The 21,849-nt window shown below is 39.9% G+C and overlaps 1 protein-coding gene across 1 annotated transcript in view; it reads left to right on the top strand.

Moving 5' to 3' along the window:
* The first annotated feature begins 9,356 nt into the window (after nucleotides 1–9,356).
* The window catches only part of LOC117515661 (CD81 antigen-like), a 29,412-nt gene continuing 16,919 nt past the window's right edge, over nucleotides 9,357–21,849 (top strand). The window contains exons 1-2 of the mRNA XM_034176322.1: nucleotides 9,357–9,564; nucleotides 18,161–18,275. Coding sequence (XP_034032213.1) covers nucleotides 9,499–9,564; nucleotides 18,161–18,275 — 181 coding nt within the window. The 5' untranslated portion in view covers nucleotides 9,357–9,498. The remainder of the gene's footprint in view (nucleotides 9,565–18,160; nucleotides 18,276–21,849) is intronic.

The raw sequence follows: 21,849 nt of genomic DNA, 5'->3' as shown, positions 1-21,849 counted from the left end.
CCAGTCTAAATCTGTGATAGTGAGCACTTCTCCTTTGCTGAGATAATCCATCCCACCTCACAGGTGTGCCATATCAAGATGCTGATTAGACACCATGATTAGTGCACAGGTGTGCCTTAGACTGTCCACAATAAAAGGCCACTCTGAAAGGTGCAGTTTTATCACACAGCACAATGCCACAGATGTCACAAGATTTGAGGGAGCGTGCAATTAGCATGCTGACAGCAGGAATGTCAACCAGAGCTGTTGCTCGTGTATTGAATGTTCATTTCTCTACCATAAGCCGTCTCCAAAGGCATTTCAGAGAATTTGGCAGTACATCCAACCAGCCTCACAACCGCAGACCACGTGTAACCACACCAGCCCAGGACCTCCACATCCAGCATGTTCACCTCCAAGATCGTCTGAGACCAGCCACTCGGACAGCTGCTGAAACAATCGGTTTGCATAACCAAAGAATTTCTGCACAAACTGTCAGAAACCGTCTCAGGGAAGCTCATCTGCATGCTCGTCGTCCTCATCGGGGTCTCGACCTGACTCCAGTTCGTCGTCGTAACCGACTTGAGTGGGCAAATGCTCACATTCGCTGGCGTTTGGCACGTTGGAGAGGTGTTCTCTTCACGGATGAATCCCGGTTCACACTGTCCAGGGCAGATGGCAGACAGCGTGTGTGGCGTCGTGTGGGTGAGCGGTTTTCTGATGTCAATGTTGTGGATCGAGTGTCCCATGGTGGCGGTGGGGTTATGGTATGGGCAGGCGTCTGTTATGGACAAAGAACACAGGTGCATTTTATTGATGGCATTTTTAATGCAGAGAGATACCGTGACGAGATCCTGAGGCCCATTGTTGTGCCATACATCCAAGAACATCACCTCATGTTGCAGCAGGATAATGCACGGCCCCATGTTGCAAGGATCTGTACACAATTCTTGGAAGCTGAAAATGTCCCAGTTCTTGCATGGCCGTTATACTCACCGGACATGTCACCCATTGAGCATGTTTGGGATGCTCTGGACCGGCGTATACGACAGCGTGTACCAGTTTATGCCAAGATCCAGCAACTTCACACAGCCATTGAAGAGGAGTGGACCAACATTCCACAGGCCACAATTGACAACCTGATCAACTCTATGCGAAGGAGATGTGTTGCACTGCATGAGGCAAATGGTGGTCACACCAGATACTGACTGGTATCCCCCCCCCCAATAAAACAAAACTGCACCTTTCAGAGTGGCCTTTTATTGTGGACAGTCTAAGGCACACCTGTGCACTAATCATGGTGTCTAATCAGCATCTTGATATGGCACACCTGTGAGGTGGGATGGATTATCTCAGCAAAGGAGAAGTGCTCACTATCACAGATTTAGACTGGTTTGTGAACAATATTTGAGGGAAATGGTGATATTGTGTATGTGGAAAAAGTTTTAGATCTTTGAGTTCATCTCATACAAAATGGGAGCAAAACCAAAAGTGTTGCGTTTATATTTTTGTTGAGTGTACACCTATCAACTGTTTCAGAAGACTATAACAGGTCGGTTTAACATAAAAATATTAAATATTACTCACAGACATATGCTCTTCAGAGTTTTAGCGGGGAAAAATTAGGATAAAGCGAAATAAACGAACCCACGAATCGTAGATCGAAGCACTGCTTCGATCTCCGAATCACTGCTTCGATTGGTTCAAGGTTCAAAGCAAAACCGCGCTGCAGAAAAGTTGATTACAGACCCGCTGCAGGTCTCAATGTAAAGAAAATATAATTTTCCTGACAAACACCCCCCAAGTGCGCAACTGCAAAAAAGCCTATCGGACATGCCTCATGACAAGTCGGCCTGACTTCGTTGCAGTCACTAATCAGTGGTGTCTCTGGGTCAGGGGCGTCGGACTTGGGGGGTAAAGAGTACTATGTACCCAGGGCCCAGAGCATGGGGGCCCACAAAAAAATGGCATTAAATACATTTTTGTGTTGCATGTTATTAATGTCCATACAATTCATGTTGTAAAAGAATACAAGTAGAATGAATGTATAAATGTTGCAAAACATAATTCTGCTCTAACAATAATATTGAAAGATCTCTAAGGGCCCTTCCACCCCTGCACAGTTGTACAATGGTTTAGTCCAGGCGCACAGGCGACCCCCCCCCCCCCCCCCCCCCCCACACACACACACACACACATACATACATATCCCAAACGGGATCTGACAGAAAGAGGATGTGTTTAGTAGTGCTGAAACAACTAATCGATTTAATCGATTATTAAAATAGTTGTCAACTAATTTAGTCATCAGTTAGTTGTTAAATAACTTTGTTTTACCGCAAATGTTTCGTTTCTTCCATATAAATCAACCGTTTCTGTAGCGCGGCTTTGCTTTGAATCTTGAACCAATCGAAGCAGTGATTCGCAGATCGAATCAGTGCTTCGATCTGGTGCTTTGTTGATTCAGTGTTTTATTTTGCTTAATCTTAATTTTTCCCCACTAAAACCCCAAAGAGCATATGTGTGTGAGTAATATTTACCTTTTTATGTTAATCTGACCTGTTATGGTCTTCTGAAACAGTTGATAGATGTATTTTATAACTTAAAAACGGGACCTATGCTAACGCGTTAGCATGTCTGGCGTTTTCATTAGCTGTCCGAGTGGCTGGTCTCAGACGATCTTGGAGGTGAACATGCTGGATGTGGAGGTCCTGGGCTGGTGTGGTTACAGGTGGTCTGTGGTTGTGAGGCTGGTTGGATGTACTGCCAATTAGCATTAAGCTGTTGCAGCTGTCAGCACATTTGTTTTCTGTATAATAATTCATGGCTCACCGTTTGTTGTCGTAAAAGAGTCAAATGTATTAGAAATTGTAATATTTTATTCATTTATTTTTATTTATATATCAATAATAATAATAGAAACAACAATAATAGTAATAATAACTAATAATGCCACAATACCGTTTTAGAGAAACGAACAAAAAGAATCTGATAAAACAAAACAAGAGATTAAACCAACTAACTTCTTCTTCTTTGTCTTTCGGCTGTTCCCGTTAGGGGTCGCCACAGCAGATTAATCGTTTCCATCTCACCCTGTCCTCTGTATTTTCCTCTGTCACACCAACCACCTGCATGTCATCTCTCAGCACATCCATGAACCTCCTCTTTGGTCTCCCTCTTCTCCTCCTGCCTGGTGGCTCCATCCTCAGCATCCTTCTCCCTATATACCCTGGGTCCCTCCTCTGCACATGTCCAAACCATCTCAATCTCGCCTCTCTGACTTTGTCTCCAAACCGTCCCACCTGAGCTGTCCCTCTGATATGTTCATTCCTAATCTTGTCCATTCTTGTCACTCCCAAAGAGAATCTCAACATCTTCAGCTCTGCCTCCTGTCTTTTTGTTAGTGCCACTGTCTCTAAGCGATACAACATCGCTGGTCTCACTACTGTTTTGTAAACTTTCCCCTTCACTCTTGCTGATATTCTTCCAACTAACAATGAACGTAAATAAATATAGAAATAACTGTTTCCTGTGAACACCCAGTGACTCTTAAACCTCCACTTCAGCCCTGTTATTAAGTTTAATGACAATTTGTTTCAGTCAAACCACATCTAAGCTGTGTTTTTACACAAGAAAAAATTAAAATGCAGTAAACTGTACATTTGTGTCTTTTTTCATGAAAATATGTTTTTAAAGATCACATATTACACTTTAGTCAGGCCTTTAAAATACTTTTGTGGACTCTTGCTGTAATATGTTGTCAGTGGTTGAGAGGCATCTAAAAATGCTCATAATCGGGAGAAACCTGATAGAAATCTCTGTGGTGTGTCGGTAATGTATGTATGTGCAAAATAAAACACTACTCCAGGTATGTTTTTGACAAGAATATAACATGACTTTGTTACAAGGTCAAACGTTGATGTTGCGTAATAAAGGCCTTTTTAATAATAATTCACTTAAAGAAATAATGTCAAAACTCACATGTAAGTAAAAAAAACAAAACAAAAAAAAAACGATTAATCGAAAAAATAATCGATGATGAACTGATTAGTAAAATAATCGTTAGTTGCAGCCCTAGTGTTTAGTGTTGGGAAAGTGTAGTGACACGGACCCACAACAGGGGGCGCAAATGAACGGTCAATAGATGAGCCAAAATATAACAATTTAATGTTGTGAATGTGCACAACGAACATACAGACAATCTCAGAATATCATAACAGTCAATACACAAAGGTGACGTGTGGGCAGGCTCGAGGATAGAAGACGTCTGTCCTAAGAAGAGCCGGAACCACACGATTTCCGCCACCCCAGAACCTGGTGAATACTGGAGCCGCCAAGTCCCGAATTCCCAGGTGATCACCGTCCCCGACTGTCGGATCTGGTACTGCTGGCGAAGAACAAAGACAGTCAAGTGTGGGTGTGTGTACACCCAGTAACAACAACGGTGGGAATGCCACCTGCACCTCTCACTCAATAACTTGCAGAGTTCTGTAGATTCCTCAGGGGAAAAGAGTGCCTTCAGCGCTCTCACAGCTTCCACCAACGGAGGAACTGGTACTCCTGCAAACACTCACAATATACAAATATTGCAATTACAAAACGGCTGAGGATATTACCTCCAATGAAGTATGATATCTCGGCAACGAGGTGGAGATGACGTCTGGTCTTTATGGAGTGAGATGATGTTGAGTAGATGGGTGACAGCTGTCAAGAGGTAATGAGCGACAGCTGTCACCCCCGGCTGTGTCCATGGCGGCAGCGCCCTCTCGTGCCTGAAGCCCGCACTTCAGGCAGGGCGCCCTCTGGTGGTGGGCCAGTAGTACCTCCTCTTCTGGCGGCCCACACAACAGTTTAGGCTGAAATAAAATATGTCTTTCCTAAAAAATCGATGTCCGAATTTCAAAAAAGAAGAGAAAAAAGGACAGGGAAAGAAAACTAAATGAGGGAAAGCAGCTGCTAACCAAATTCTTTGAAAAGAGAGGTGAGCTTGAAAGCTAGCTATATTGAGTTGGGGGGTCTGGGGGACAAAATTGCACCATTTTCTAGAAAAATGGTGCAATTTGGTGCATTCCTGTGCATTTTAACAGACAGGAATGCACCAAATTGCACCATTTTTTTAGAATGGTGCAGTTTGGTCCCCCAGACTCCCCAACTCACTATTGCTCCTCCAACTTTCAAAAGGGTTCTGACTCCCAGGTGTCATCTAAGGTATACATGATTTAGACCTGGTTTGACTACGCATTAGAAATTTGGTGTTTGCATTAATAAAAAAGAACATAACAGTGGGGGGGGGGGGGGGGGGGGTGTCTTCAATATGGCTAGTACCTAGGGCCCAGAATTTGGTGCTACGCCCCTGCTCTGGGTGAAAACACAACTTTTTTCGTGTGTGTGTGTGTGTGTGTTTGTAACGAGTAACGGCATGGCGCATAGGAAATGTATCGTAGTAGAAGTATGCAATTAAAGTCGGAAATGTAGTGAAGTAAAAGTGAAAGTAAGCTGAATTTAAAAAACTCAAGTAAAGTACAAAGTCTCCCAAAACGTACTTAAGTACAGTAGTGAAGTATTTTTACTTCATTACTATACAACACTGATGAAGGCTTAATCATAGACATTATAAAAGTAGACACTGGATCAACCGCTATTGCCTATTGGTGCTGATGAGCCTTGGGGCCGCCATCTTGGACCAGCTATCTGACCCGCTCCACTCAGTGCTGTTTGGCAGCGCATTTAATCCATTGTAACTCTCTAAATACTAAACTGATTTTCACATGGGGGTTTTTTCTGCAAACTACATACATGCAGTTATGATACAGGACAAATGGTTCGTCGTAATTTAATATTTATAGTGGGATTAACAGTAATAGAATATTCTGATATAGTTTAGACTGTAGACAGGTATTTTGCAAACACTGTAAACACAGACATTATACATATATACATATATACACACACTAATATATGATAGAGAAGCAGATAGTGGCAGTAAAGTCAGCTATTTTAGTAATTTGAAGAGAATATATGAGGCTATATATATATATATATATATATATGTATATATATATATATATATATATATATATCCAAGATGGCGGCCCCACGGCTCATCAACAGCAATAGGCAATAGCGGTTGATCCAGCGTCTACTTTTGTAATGTCTATGATTAAGCCTTGATTCATTCTGTGAAGATGTCAATGGGCATATATATATATATATATATATATATATATATATATATATATATATACACACACATATGGAGTAGCTATATAATTTAAACATATACAAAAAAGTTATATATCAGAAAATTATATATAAATAACATAGCATATCAATATACTTCATATCAGGTCAGAGAGAGAAACAGAGAGTTAAGGCTGTACAAAGAGAGAATAAAATGTAAATATAAATTGCCAGTATAACACAAGAACATGACATCCCCGCCTCAAACAATATCTACACATGTAAAAATAACTTTCTTGTTAAAGTTTTCCAGTTAAAAGCCCTAAAAGAGGGCGGTATACAGAGCTCTCTGCAGCTCTCAGCACCTTATTATAATGCTACTAATAATAATGTATTATATTTATGTAGCTCTTTACACAGTGCTAAAAAGAACTTTACAGAACAGAGAAAATAACAAAGAACAAAACAACTTTATTATAGAAAGAAAAAAATAAATTAAAATCAAACCTTGTCTGTGTCTTATGATGGAATCACTACAATGACTAGTCCAAGATGGCTGCCGCATTTTTTTCCACCTCGCAGCCAATGCATTGTCTAATCTTTATAATGTCTATGGGATTAATGGTGGAAATTAAGCACCTGGCTAGAATGGGAACAAGGTATTTTTTGGTTTAAATTCTTTTATGTCAGTTTTGATGTGCTTTGGTGATTTTACTGTACAAATGTGTTCAAATACGTTAAGGTAAAGGTTAAGCTGAAATTAGCCTCTCAGAAAGTTTCTCAATCATGTCAGATTTCCTCCTTTTTTTAAAAAATAGCTTTCCTAGCTTTAGCCACTGATCTGTATATATTACTGGACAGCTCATTGGCCCACACACTCCGTACAATCCGCTGAAGCAAACTGGCGGCCATCTTGCCACTCCCAATTTATGCGGCCCGCACATTGATAGCTTATTAGAACATCAACAGTTTGAAGTAATAACTGAGCAGATAATGTAAGATTGATCCCTCCTAATCTATGCCTGCCATGATTAGCTATTTTATTTATTTTCATTCTTTCTTTTATTACTTTGACACTTTCTTCCTTTCTATTGTCACTTACTCATATCTCACTGGGAAAAATACTCATTTCAAAAAAATTGCATTAAGTTTATATATATATATATATATATATATATATATATATATATATATATATATATATATATATATATATGTGTGTGTGTGTGTGTGTGTGTGTATTGGTACCATATCATGAACATATCATCAACAAAAGTCATGATGGATAATACAGAAATAGTAGATTTTTTTTAAATAGTTGCACTAAAACAATAAAATACCACTTAACTTTAACTAGCTACAGGAGAGTTAGTTTTCCCTGCAATGACAACATTTATTACACACAGCTCTATGAGCTTCAGCCTAATATAAGTAATAAAGCTTGTAGCAACAACGCCTAAAGCTCCAAAACTATGCACAAGTAGACCTAATAAATGTCTTAAAATAGTTCGTCCAACACAAAACACATGTGGCTACATGTTAATAACCCACTTATTGTTGTTATTATCTTTGCCTATATGCTGGAATAAGGGAGAGAGCGCTTCAATTTATTCTTCATTACTTCCCATTTCAGTCATACTCACAGGTGAAATGTTCGTCTACAGCCTTTGAACTGGCGATTTGCGCAGTTTATAGCTGCACATGAAGGTATTTTTTAACAAAATTACAAAGAATAAAGTTGCATGCGCCTCATTAAAAAAAGACAGCGTTCTGAAAGAGCGTTCAGGAGTGGGACATTGGAGTGGTAATATGGCGGCTGGTTTGCTTAAAAAATATTGGCCAATGACCAATCCAGTAATAAAGAGATCAGTGGCTTTAGCACATGTGCTTATGGGTTGCCGCGGAGCCATGTCACTTCCGGCGAAGTGGCCAATCTGAAGGTGAGAATTCATACTTCCGTGATTGGCCGCCCAGTGAAAGCCATCTTGGGCTGCACTGATTGTCTATTGACATCAGCAGGTTTTGTTTTGTCTCTGACTTGCTTCTAACAGCAAGCTGCTAGCTCTCACTGCCTGAAACAAAGAGATTTATACACCAAGATGACCTGAAATGAACTATTGTACATTAAATTGACTTTATTGACGAGTCTGACCCCTTTGAAAAGTGACCAAATTACATGTATTTGTATTGAGGTCAGAGATGTTTTCATCGGCCAGAAATGGCCACCAGAGGGTGCTCGGTGTAAAGTCACGCGGCAACCCACTGAGGGCTACACATGACTTATGTTTAATGCAGCCAAATGTGCAAAGCGGCATAGGCTTTGTGATTGCCTATTGGTCTTATTGGTAAGCGTCTCTCTGCTCTCTCCACGCACTAAGTGAATGAATGGAAAAGGTGAACCTCACCGGTGTCACCGACCGAACGGTCCCCCCTAAAAATTGGTTCGCCCTGCCTTCACTACACGAGTCATTAGCCGCAGTTCACCAATTATCACCTGGTTTCTGCTTAAAGCTGCACTCCAGTCATCATCTATCTCAGTGACAGATATCTGAAGCTTTTGTACAACAATCATTTCCGCATAAATTCAGCATTATTTCATCATAAAAGATGGAGAAAGCGATCAGAGCGCCACAGCTACATGAGCTGCTAGCTGATGCGTTCACTGCACATCGGTCATTTCAAAGCGTCACAGAGTATTGCATCATTTCTGCTTAAAACAGTCTCGTTTCTGCTTAAAAGTGACTTTAGAATGATGTAAGAGTTTTTACCTTCTCATCTGAAGGTTAATAATCACATTAATCCATTTGATCGCTTTGGGTGAAGAGACTCTGTCTCAGATGAGCTGCTGAGCTCCGAAATAATGCGTGCGCAGTGGAGGCAGGGCGGACAGATTTTTAGGGGCGGACTGTTCGGACTGCAACACCAGGTCATTCTAAATGAAAACCTTTTGAAGACTGAAAAAAATAAATAACAGGTTACCATTACTGTAAAGAAACGATTCTGTTCCAGAACATAAAAAAATGTAAATATTCTGGTCTTTTGTTTTCCTTCGTTGAACCAATTCAAAGCCTTGATGTATTCTGTTAAAAATTTTCTTTGTTCCTTAAGTTCACATGTGACATGCAGGACATTGTAAAGGCTGGCGTTGGCTCTGATGGTGAGTCTGTGGCTTCTCTTGGTGGGCAGATCTTTGTCTCAGTTTTCACTCTTGATTGTGAGGAGGAGTTTGGAGTTCTTAAACCGTCTAAATAAACTGAGCCCTCTGACAGAGCTGATCCCCGACAGCCACACACATTCTTCTGAGCAAAAGGACCATCTGAAAAATCTAAAACCAGCAAAATGGCTTTGACAGGATGCACCATGTGTATTAAATATATGTTGTTCTTCTTTAATTTTATCTTCTGGGTAAGTTGACCACAGTTTACTGAAGCTTTTGTTAAATTTTGCTAAATTGCCTCATTGATGTTTGTATGAGATGATGTCGCATTTGCAAAGTTTGAGTTTGAATAACTACATTAGTTGTGGGCTTTCTGTTTAATTGGGGGGGGGGGGGCAAAGCACAACTTTTATTTTCCGTGTAATAAAAATGTGGACCTTTGAAAAAAGTTCTGAGCAAGTTAAAACAAGTTTTCTTCCCAGTTGACTTCATTTTGACATCATCCTTGGTCAGACCCTCTGCTTCAGCCTGGATATTGTGTTGAAATTCACTCGTTATGAACACCAAACTGGATGACATTGTGTGCTGCAGTTTTCAGAGGGAAAATGTCATGTTATGTTGAGTGTCTGGGGGAGGGGAGAGCTTTTTTCCATCCATTTCCTTTGTTCCTGCTTACCAGGTTGCAGATTTGCACTTCCTTTAAACATGTAATTACTGTGCATGAGTCCATATTCTTTCCAGGAAAGATGGTGCACTTTATCCCTTAAAGCTACAGTGTGTGTGATTTAGCAGTCATTATTCGCAGAAATGAAATGTACCATTTACAACCCCAATTCCAGTGAAGTTGGGATGTTGTGTAAAATGAAAATAAAAACAGAATACAATGATTTGCAAATCCTCTTCAACCTATATTCAATTGAATACACCACAAAGACAAGATATTTAATGTTCAAACTGATAAACTTTATTGTTTTTGTGCAAATAATTGCTCATTTTGAAATGGATGCCTGCAACATGTTTCAAAAAAGCTGGGACAGTGGTATGTTTACCACTGTGTTACATCACCTTTCCTTCTAACAACACTCAATAAGTGTTTGGGAACTGAGGACACTAATTGTTGAAGCTTTGTAGGTGGAATTCTTTCCCATTCTTGCTTGATGTACGACTTCAGTTGTTCAACAGTCTGGGGTCTCCGTTGTCGTATTTTGTGCTTCATAATGCACCACACATTTTCAGTAGGTGACAGGTCTGGACTGCAGGCAGGCCAGTCTAGTACCCGCACTCTTTTACTATGAAGCCACGCTGTTCTAACACGTGCAGAATGTGACTTGACATTGTCTTGCTGAAATAAGCAGGGACTTCCCTGAAAAAGATGTTGCTTGGATGGCAGCATGTGTTGCTCCAAAACCTGGATGTACCTTTCAGCATTGATGGTGTCATCACAGATGTGTAAGTTGCCCATGTCATGGGCACTAACACACCCCCATACCATCACAGATGCTGGCTTTTGAACTTTGTGCTGGTAACAATCTGGATGGTCTTTTTCCTCTTTTGTCTGGAGGACACAACGTCCATGATTTTCAAAAACAATTTGAAATGTGGACTCATCAGACCACAGCACACTTTTCCACTTTGCATCTGTCCATCTCAAATGAGCTCGGGCCCAGAGAAGGCAGCAGCAGCGTTTCTGATGTATGGCTTTCGCTTTGCATGGTAGAGTTTTAACTTGCACTTGTAGATGTAGCGACGAACTGTGTTAACTGACAATGGTTTTCTGAAGTGTTCCTGAGCCCACGCGGTAAGATCCTTTACACAATGATGGTCGTTTTTAATGTCGTGCCACCTAAGGTACCAAAGGTCACAGGCTTTAAGTGTTGGTTTTCGGCCTTGCCGCTTAAGTTCTCCAGATTCTCTGAATCTTTTGATTATATTATGCAATTGAACATTGAGAAACATTGTTCTTAAACTGTTGGACTGTTTTTTCACACAGTTGTTCATAAAGTGGTGATCCTCGCCCCATCTTTGCTTGTGAACGGCTGAGCCTTTTGGGGATGCTCCTTTTATACTCAATCATGACACTCACCTGTTTCCAATTAACCTGTTCACCTATGGAATGTTCCAAACAGGTGTTCTTCGAGCATTCATCAACTTTCCCAGTCTTTTGTTGCCCCTGTCCCAGCTTTTTTGAAATGTGTTGCAGGCATCCATTTCAAAATGAGCAAATATTTGCACAAAAACAACAAAATTTATCAGTTTGAACATTAAATATCTTGTCTTCGTGATGTTGAATATGGGTAGAAGAGGATTTGCAAATTATTGTATTCTATTTTTATTTACACACAACGTCCCAACTTCATTGGAATTGGGGTTGTATAACCATCTCTTCATGAGTGTATAAATTACCTACAACAATCAAGTGATGTGTTTTCATAAGCCTAGACTGAACCATTTTCCCAGTTGACCATTTTGCAGGGTGCTCAGAACTGAAGAAAAAAGAAATATAACACAATGCTAAAATACCCTCAGCCATATGAGCATTGTGTTCTTTATAATTTGCATTTGTTTAATTGTTAAGATCCTATGGACTATATGTACACATTAGTTCTGCGTTCTACGCCTGATGGCACCAGAACTTCCGGTGCAGGGAGACTATCGCAGAGCACACTGTACTGTGAAGATGGCTGAGTCCTCAGAGTTTACTCGTTCTTTACTGGAGCTTCCCAAAGTCTCAGTAAATGATGTTAGGCGGATTGTTCGTTGAGCGACCTCAACTCCACAGAGCCTGATGGAGAAAGGATTTTAATTTTATGTTTGTTCCTACATCCCTGACTGGAGCGCTTCGGTCTCATCAAGCGCCAGATCCACTGCAGCTGGCTCCACAAAAGAGCAGTAGTCATGGTCAGGCAAAGTTACCTCCATCGCTGGTTCCTCCAGGTGATCAGCAAGAGGGTTTTCTTCACTCTCTTTGCTCCCAAACACCGGGACGAGGGGCAGGAATGGAATAGTTCTACTTGAAAAGAACAGGGAAGGCTCCTTTTTTTTTAAAACAAACAACTTGTGGTTGACCGCTAGATCACATCAGCAGGCAGAAAATGCAGAGAACAAACTCTGGTGTTACTCATTACAACAAAATTATCCCTCTGAATATTTATGACCCATTTCCTTTGCTGCTCAGCATCTTTGAAGAAACAGAAACGACTCAGAATGGAGTTACACGGCGCAGAAGCTGTACATTTGGGTACACAGTAGTGATAGCTCGATGTGCAATCCTCTCTCCTCTTGGTCTTCTTCGATGTCATGACGGATGCACACAACCACAAAAATATGAACAATGACAAAAAAAATACTAGAAATGTTGTAAATTGATTAAAGTTTTCAGATATCAAACAGAATCAAACACTGGCATCCGCCATAACCGGAAATGACACAGCAATCAGAGATTTTATCGGAAATATGTCACACCACTCTTTGGATATAGTCTATTGTCTTAAGTACAATTTGTACATATTCAATAAAGCCCCTCTATCAATCAGTCAATCAAAAATGATATTTATGTTTTAACGGCATTTGCAGGTGGCCTTGCATGTGTTCATATGTCAGCTTTTGAGAACAGCATAAATTGTGAAAATCAAGGAATATTTGTAGATCACCCTCTGTGCATTTCCAGATAATATTGAGACAACGCCATACAACTTAGCTTTGAGCTAGCAGAACTTAGTCTTCACACCAATGTCCATGAATTGTCTTGTAAATGACTCTAGAGGTGTCATCAGGTTGCAAAAACAGTATTTTTAGTTTTAGAAGTGTTTATTTCTCTCTAGCTTTTACATAATATACCAGAAACTAAGCTGTTAGCAAGTTAAGCTACACAAGGAAGTGATGTCACCATGCTAGCCTCCTCAAAATGTCATGTAAATCAGTTCAGTAGTGTTATTAGCTTCCAAAAACAGCATTTTCAGTTTTAGAAGTGTTTATTTCTCCCTAGCCTTTATATAATATATGAGAAAAATGTTATTTCTAGACAAAAATGAAGGGAAGTTAGCAGATAGCGAAACCAAGAAGTGATGTCACCACTCTATCATCCGCTAAATGTTTTGTAAATCCTTCCAGAGGTGTTATCAGGTTCCAAAAACAGCATTGTAAGTTTTGGAAGTGTTTATTTCTTGCTAGCTTTTATGTAATATATGAGAAAGGTGTTATTTCTAGCCAAAAATGAAGCGACGTTAGCAGCTAGTGACACCAGGAAGTGATATCACCATGCTAACGTCCCCATGATCATACCATAAAATGTGACAGAATGTGACTTTTTAACCTCTTAAAATAGGTTACGATTAGCCATATTTGAACTTGTCTAAGGTCTGTGTCCCAAGAACGTACCCTGTAAATTTAAAGCCTCTGGCAGTAACAGGACTGGACTTATGCTGAGCACAGACAGACGGACGAAAAGCTTTTACAATACCCGATGGCAATATTTGATGGCCTTGGGTAAAAATCACTTGTTGCTCCTCTACAGACTATGTACCAGTTGCTGGTGTGTGCTAACAAGTTTAAGAGCCCTATTTTTTGTGAAATTGAAGGCCATACATATTGTTTATCAAAAGAGAAGTCAAGGGAACATGAATCCTCATCACCAAAGAAACAAAAACTCGAAGGGAAACATCATTGTGGCAACATAGTGCAATCTGCAACCTCTCCACTAGATAACACTAAATCCTACACACAGTACCTTTAAAAAGGAGATTTGCAGGAATGTGCATGCATGCAACTTCATGTGTACATTAAACTTTAATATTATTGCTCTACCTTCAGAATTCCTGCAGATGTAGAGTCTACGTCATGCATTCATCATTCCCTTTCACAGTCAGAAACAATGACAATTGTATGTATATGTGTGTGTGTTTTTTTTTAAAAAAAGCACAACGTCATCATATCCTGGGCATGGCGCTCTCATTGAGTGCTTCCTTTGTTGGATTTTCTGGTCACTGTGAGCACTCTTAGTACTCTCTTCCTCGTTTTGATATTTTTCTTATCGCCGATTCAGTTTCCTGTCAGAACAATAGAGTGCAGCTGTGGCGCTAAACTCGGCAGATTATCTTAATATAAATATTGTCATGATGTGATACCACCATGCCAAGAAAACAATAAACAGCGACACATCTGGGTGCTTTCTCCTTTTTTGGAATTTTCATTTGAAATTGTCACCTTTCATATGTTTTTGAGGATGCTGTTGCTTTGGAGGAGTGAGATGACAGGATGAGACCGTCATAAATACAGCAGTGAGAACACGGTATGCGTCACAGGTCACTGAGGTGTCAGGATGTCCTCTCAGGACACGGCACACTTTACAAATGATAAGGTTATGTGTGACAAGAATACATCAGTATGCCACCGTTTGTCTTAAAAACAGATGTTAAAGTTTGGAGCTAAGGACACAAATTAAACGTTGAGGTGATGCATGTTAAAGCAAATAAATAAATAAAATAGGTCTTTAAGCAAACACCTGTTTCTGTGTCTGTTGCATTAAATGGAAAGGAGCTGCTGCTTGCCACATCCCTTCTCCAAAGGAAGTGGGAGCAGGAACATTTAGGTGCATGAACAGTATTTCCCATTAAGTGGGACTAACTGCAGCCTCGTAGTCTGGCCCACGTCACAGAGCAACTACCAGTAAAACTAACACTTTGATTTAGGTGACGTGACGATATATTTACCCTGCGCACCGGGACAGTGGTGAAGCAGGGCATTGTTTTCACTGGGGTGTGTGTGTGTGTGTGTGTGTGTGTGTGTGTGTGTGTGTGTGTGTGTGTGTGTGTGTGTGTGTGTGTGTGTGTGTGTGTGTGTGTGTGTGTGTGTGTGTGTGTTCTTGTATAACTCAAGAACCAAGAGACCTAAGTAGACCAAACATGGTGAGAATATTATTTGGATAGATGCCGAGAGGTGATCACATTTTGGAGTAGTTCAAACAAGGAAAACCTGGTTTGAACGACATCTTTGTTGTATATGTTAGCAGCCAAGCCAAGATGAATGGTCTAATCTAAAGCATATATTGATTAGCAAAATATTTGTGATTGTTTGGTATGAATGACTTCATAATGACATCACATAGAAGTCATATGGTGATTCACAATATTGGAAAAATATTGACATTGCAATTGTTTTGCCCTTAGCAATATATATTGAGATATCTGTATATCTTGCATTGATCATCTTTTCTGTATCCAAAAAATGCTGTAGTACATATGCAAAGCCTGCATGTGGCTGTCAGGATTTGGCCCTGACCGGAGCTTCGATTCCATTTTTCCCTGTTTCTGTTTTCCACCATCTGCTCCAGCTTTGATTTATTAGTTATTTTATTTTCATTATGTGTTTATTCTCTGTTCTATTTTGCTTTGCCATTTTGTTTCTTTGTTACTTTTCATACTTTGACCATAGTTCAGTTCTGTTCTAGTTTTGTTCTGTCAGTTTGTTTTCATTTTCATCACGAGTTTATCATGTGTGTATTTAGGTCCTTTCATTTGTAATATTATCTGTTTTGCTTTAATGTCAGGTTTTGTTTTCTGTTATCAAGTAGTCTCTGTTATAGTTATAGTTTGTTTAACCAGTTTGTTTTCTTTGTCAGTTCCAGTTTAGTGCTTTAGTGTTTATTTTTCTTTTTGCTCTCTGATCTGTTCTTATGTAGTTTTCTTTAATACTTATTAACTGATGGTTGGTTTTTAGTTCTCATGTTCATGTTCGGTTCCTAGTAATTTATTATTCCGCCCATGCTTTTTGTGTGCTTCTTGTGCTCTGTTTTCCCTCATCCCATTTGTTTGTGTTCACACTCAGCCCATCTGATTATGTTCTCACTTCATCACTGCACCTGTCTTGTGTCTTTGTCTCTCTCCTTTATGCTGTCTGCTTTGTGTTTTCCTTCACTCTCTTGGCACCTGTTCACGTATCTCTATCTTTTCATCACTCCACCTTGTGTTGTCCTCCCTATCTTGCACCATGTATCATCTTGGATTCACCAAGCCACACCCCTTTCTAGAAACTTCTCCCCACGTGTAGCTTGTTTTCCAATCACTTCCTGTTCTATTTAAGTCCATTGTGTTCATCTCCTCACTGTTAGTTCATTGCACTTCACCGTCTTTGTCCCAGCTCTGTTCTTGCCTTTGCCTGATTGCCAACCTGTGTTTGACCCTGCTTTGTTTTTGGACCTAGCCTTTGTCTTGCCCTCTGGTCACTGTGACATCATGTTTTTATGAACTTTGCTTGTTGAATGACCACGCCCCAGCCTGTCGATTGTCTGTACCATTGCCACACTGACTGCCTATCTATGTACCATACCATAATCAGTGATTTTTTTTTGGATGAAGCCTTTTTCTTATATACCTGGGTCCGTGAGTCCTGCATTTGTGTCCAGCCACCCAGTGTCAACAGTTGTGACAGTGGCACTGTAACACTTCCACAAAAACGGAGAAGGAGACAGGAACATGCACATAACTTATGTAAGGAGCTAATCAGTGTAGCAGCAGAAGGCTAGAGCATTTCAAAGCAGCAAACTGAATAAATAAATTATTTTAATGTCTTCTTTCCTTTCAGCCAGATTCATCATCATAGCACTGAGAAAGCTGTTATCAACAGAAGGTGCCCCTTTTTTGGCAGATGCCATTTGGAATTACTTTAATTACACATAGCATTTTTAAAGAAGTGTCAGTGTTAAAATACAGTGCTTCAGTTGCATTTCTTAGCCTGAGCTAAAGGAAGCCACCAACAACAAGAGAAATAACATCTTAAAAGCTGAAAGTCCTTTCTGCAATTACTTAATCAGTGTCACAGTCCATTTTTAGCCTGAGCTGAAGGAAGCCACTAACAACAAGAAAAATAACTTATTTTAAAAGCTGAAACGGTGTTAACAGCAACATGTGATTAATTATGAGCAGCCGTGGTTACAGAGGCAGAGCTATGACATTGTTTCAGAAATGTTCCGTATTGCTTGTCCACATGGAGACATGAATCCGGTGTTTTCAGCCTCTGGGACCCATTTTCAAAAAGTATTGTTTTCGACCACCACAAACAAGACAAGTTGAAAGAGTACTGCCTGCTTTTTTTTTCTCTCAGCTGAGAATGTGATACACGTGTGCAGCACAGCGAGGAAGAAGTTGCATGTCACACACTTGCACTACCAGGATCCTTTGTTTAAGTACATTCAACATCTTTGACATGTTTTGTTGGTTAGTCATGAAAAACAAAAACAGGTATTTACCCTTATCACTTGGCAATGTAAATATGCATGCTTAATTTAATTATGTCACATTGTGACTCCTGGCAATTTAACCATTGCACATGTGCACATCACGTTGATGATGCTCAAACGATATATCATGCAGCCGTATATAATGAAGTCATACATAGTCAAAAACACCATTACATACATATGTATACTTGCACATTTATGTTATGGTCTGTAGAGTGTGCAGGATATGCATCGGCCGTCTGATGCCTTTCATTCTATATGCATTTTAGGCTTAAGTATGTGTGTCATTTAAAAACGTGGGTGTGTTGGGTCCTTTTAGATTCAGTTAGACCTGGATTCTGGAACAAGATTTCACTTTATACAGTCTTTGAAGGATTACATCAAAACTACTTCATGGATTCTCAACAAATTTTCACTACAGATACATATTAGGACATGGAAGATTTTAGATGTGATCCGGATCTGGATTGATGGATGTCAGAAATCTCTGATTGCTCTTGTTTGTTTTATATAACGGCTAAAGTAGATCCTGTCAAACTTTGTAGTCCACTCCTCTGTATAGTAAACAAATAAAGCAACATGAAATAATGTCAAGCTCTTTTTCTCTGCAGCTGGCTGGAGGTGTGATTTTAGGAGTGGCCCTGTGGCTTCGCCATGACAGTCAAACAAGCAACCTGCTCATACTTCAATTTGAGGGCAAACAGGCACCAGGAACCTTCTATACCAGTGAGTAAAAAAATCACCAAACCAAAACCATGTTTGTTTTCCAACAATAAATCTAAAAATCTGGTTTTCCAAGTATTGCTTAGTGAAAGTGGTGCATGTCGGTGAAATGTTGTGGCTTTTTTGCTGCACAGTGGCATTATAGGTTTTCAAATTGAAATATTATTGCAGTAATTTATATTCCAGTAGAATTGCCTTTATTGTCATTGTGTGTGTGGGGGGGGGGGGGGGGGGGGGGGTTACAGTGAAATTGGGGATGTCCCACAGAGCTACTGTACACCAAAACAAAGTCTGTTTGTTGCATGCTTCATGTACTCTGTTGCATTATGTGCCTACCTTAAAACTTTAAGTTTCCATAATCTACAGTTTACTGAAGTTGGTCTTAATGGAGATGTGATGGTAGACTAGCTCAATAATTTTATAATACAATGGGATTGTGTGAATAATATGAGCTATCAATAGGAGTATTGTGACCTCTAAACACTTAATTGGGCCTTACATAAAGACACAGAATGACGAAAGGGACTAAAGAGTAGCAGAAGAGTGTATTGCTGTATGTGTGTTTGTTTGGGGGGGGGGGGGGGGGGGGGGGGGGGGATACTGTATTTTCAGGAGTATAAGTAGCATCTGTCAAAAAATGTCTCTTGAAAAGGAAAAACATAATTTTCTGTTATGAGCTCTTTAATTTGGGATTTTTTTTGCATTGTTGTGGTGTATTTTTTATTACTGGCATTTATTCTTTTGGGGTTTTTTGGAGTTTATTTTGTTTAGTGCTTTGATTCTTGGGATAGGTGCCATATAGTAATTATAATTACTATTATTATATGGCTACGATGCTACACTCTGATTGGGTGATTTCTGGTCTGATATTTTCCCATATCAGACTGTTACCATGACAATCGGTCCGGATCACATATCAGATTTATGACTTTGTTTACTATTTCCCGGCGCTAAATAAAACAAAACAAAAAGCGATCAAATAAAATGGAGGAATTGGGCAGCGCAGTCTCATTTGAGGGCTGGCGCTAAAGGGGTAAAATATGATACATATGATTTAGTTTCTCTGCTTCCAGGGGCAAAAATGTGGCACTTTCTCTGAGATTTTGGCCAAATTACATGCAAACAAAGTGAAAATACAGAGAAAAAGTGAGGATGTGGTGGAAGGTGGACATGCATTGCGGTTTGTTTATGACCAGGAGCTCAAACATGTTAAGGCAGTTGTGCAAGCGAGAGAAGCTAGCTACTCTGGTTAGCTGTGTAGGCTAACACTTACTGACATGCCTGCTCCCATTCACCTCGTTTTCCCTTCTCCATTGGGAACCGAAAAAACTGCATTTTTCACGACTGCTTTGGCGATTTCAGCTGAAAACAAAAAGTACACCTTTTTCCCGTGTGAAGTTATGCCGTGTATATATTGCACAATGGGAGCAGCTGTCCCCATAAGTGATCAAATCCCGCAATATCACGCAGGGTTCAAATGAGACTGCGCTGCCCTATTAACAGCAAACGAGCTCGAAGTGGACGTGCAAAATGAAGACCAACATCAAGAACATATCGAAAACTTTGTTACAAACAAGAAAGCTAAAAACACAATTAGAAAAACCAAGTTGGACATGAACATACTCCATAAATATCTAAACAGCATCAGAAAAAACACACAGATTGAAAGCTTACCAGCTAACGACCGGACCATCTGTTAGCAAGTTCTTCATGGAGGTGAAGCAAACGGGTCTGATACGAGCTCAACACCGTCAACAGCTTTCATATTCGGGCGATACTGTAGGTTTGTGTGTTTGTATATATAATTATTATATATAATTAATAAATTATTAGCCTTGCTTGCTTGGTTAAGAATCCTTTATTATTATTAACAAACTTGTGAAATTTTTATATATAAATAAAATGCACGATTATTATTATTATTGAAACACTGTTGATGTTCTTGTTGTTTCTTTGCTAAAGTTTTCTTCCCTGCCATGTTCAGGATCATTACATAGAGGCTTGTATTCAGTGTTTTCCTCCAGGCAAAACTCACGATCCTTGTCTGCCTTCAGCCATCCACAGACGACTCCTCCAACCTACTTAACCATTTTAAACGTTCATCAACTCAGTTTGTTGTGGTGGTGTACTCCAGTAAAGCCAATAATTTACATTTGGGCAGCCTCTCTCCCATACTTATCCTCAGTAAGTACACAGCGCACATGCAAACCCAAGCTTTTTATAGAAGAAAGGCGTGCTCTTGAGTTTAAAGGCAGGCCGGCAAGAGAGGTCCACCCAAGCTAGATCAAGGGGATGTTACTTTTTTTTCCTATTCCTTCCTTGAACATTGGGGCTTGCATAATTCAAATAACCTTCAGCATCTGCACATTAACCCTCAAATTTGACATTGCGATGGATGTTTTTAGCTTGCTGGCGCAGCAAAGTGGTATTTATGTAAGAATGAAAATACACAGTCGACATAACTCTTACCAGGAGCTGAAACGATCATTTGGAGCAAATTTCAGGAGTGCTGCACGGGATTTGGTAATACATATTTTCTGACATAAGACTGCAAGACTTATGGGCAGACTTACTAAATCAGGATCTAAGGAAAAGCTTTAATAAGGTAAAATGATGTGGGTATGAAGCAGGTGGCTTAGGAAATCTGGAGCTCAGGATTCTCAAAATGCAGGATTGGGAGAGACTGCTTTACAGAATAATAAATAGTGTATAAACAGTGCTGAGTCTTGACCTGTAAAAACAAACAAAACAGTTCTTATGGATTATTCTAGCACCTGAAATAAGTAAACATGGAGACATACATCTGTACAGGCATGCGAAAAGCTGTCTTGTGATGCGTTTGTTATCTATGAGGCCACTCAGAGAGTGCAGATGGCATTGATTCAGCAATCTTTGACTTGTTCTTTGGATCAACATGTTGTCATATCTGTTACAGCAGACAAAAAATATACTCAACATAGCACATGTACTAAAATTCTTAAAACCAATATTTTATGTTTGACGGTTGATTATAATTAAACATACAGGCCTTTTTACAAACATAACTGATGCAAACAAACCTCACACAGCCTCCACAGTTTAATCATTTAGTTTCCCAAAGGACATCAATGTAATTTTCGAGTGGTTATATATTATATATATGCATTAAACACATCTGCTAACTTTTGAGGTGATCTGCATGTTGACTTGACCCTGAACCTTACCTGGGCAGCCATGTGTCATCATCAAACACTGACAGTGATGATGAGATCTAACACTGACGTAAGTGTGCAGGAACTACCTCAGGCCGGCTTCAAACTCATGTTTCAACAACAGACGCCTTTGACATGAGAAAACACTCCTTATCTACAAAGCCCTCATCGTGCCAACCTTAATGTATGGATCTGTGATCTGGACCATCAACCACCACCACCCAAAGACTATCAAGTGATTCCACATCCACCATCCCTTCTGTGAATCAACCAAGAGACCATCTTTCTTGTGACTGAGGTTTCTTGAACCACAAAGACAGCTGACCAGATTTGAAGACTGTTTAATGGTCACATCACTTGTTGAATAACCATGTATGGCTGGCTCA

The sequence above is a fragment of the Thalassophryne amazonica genome, chromosome 8, assembly GCF_902500255.1.
Source record: "Thalassophryne amazonica chromosome 8, fThaAma1.1, whole genome shotgun sequence".
Classification (NCBI taxonomy): domain Eukaryota; kingdom Metazoa; phylum Chordata; class Actinopteri; order Batrachoidiformes; family Batrachoididae; genus Thalassophryne; species Thalassophryne amazonica.
This window is presented reverse-complemented; position numbering and strand designations above follow the sequence as displayed.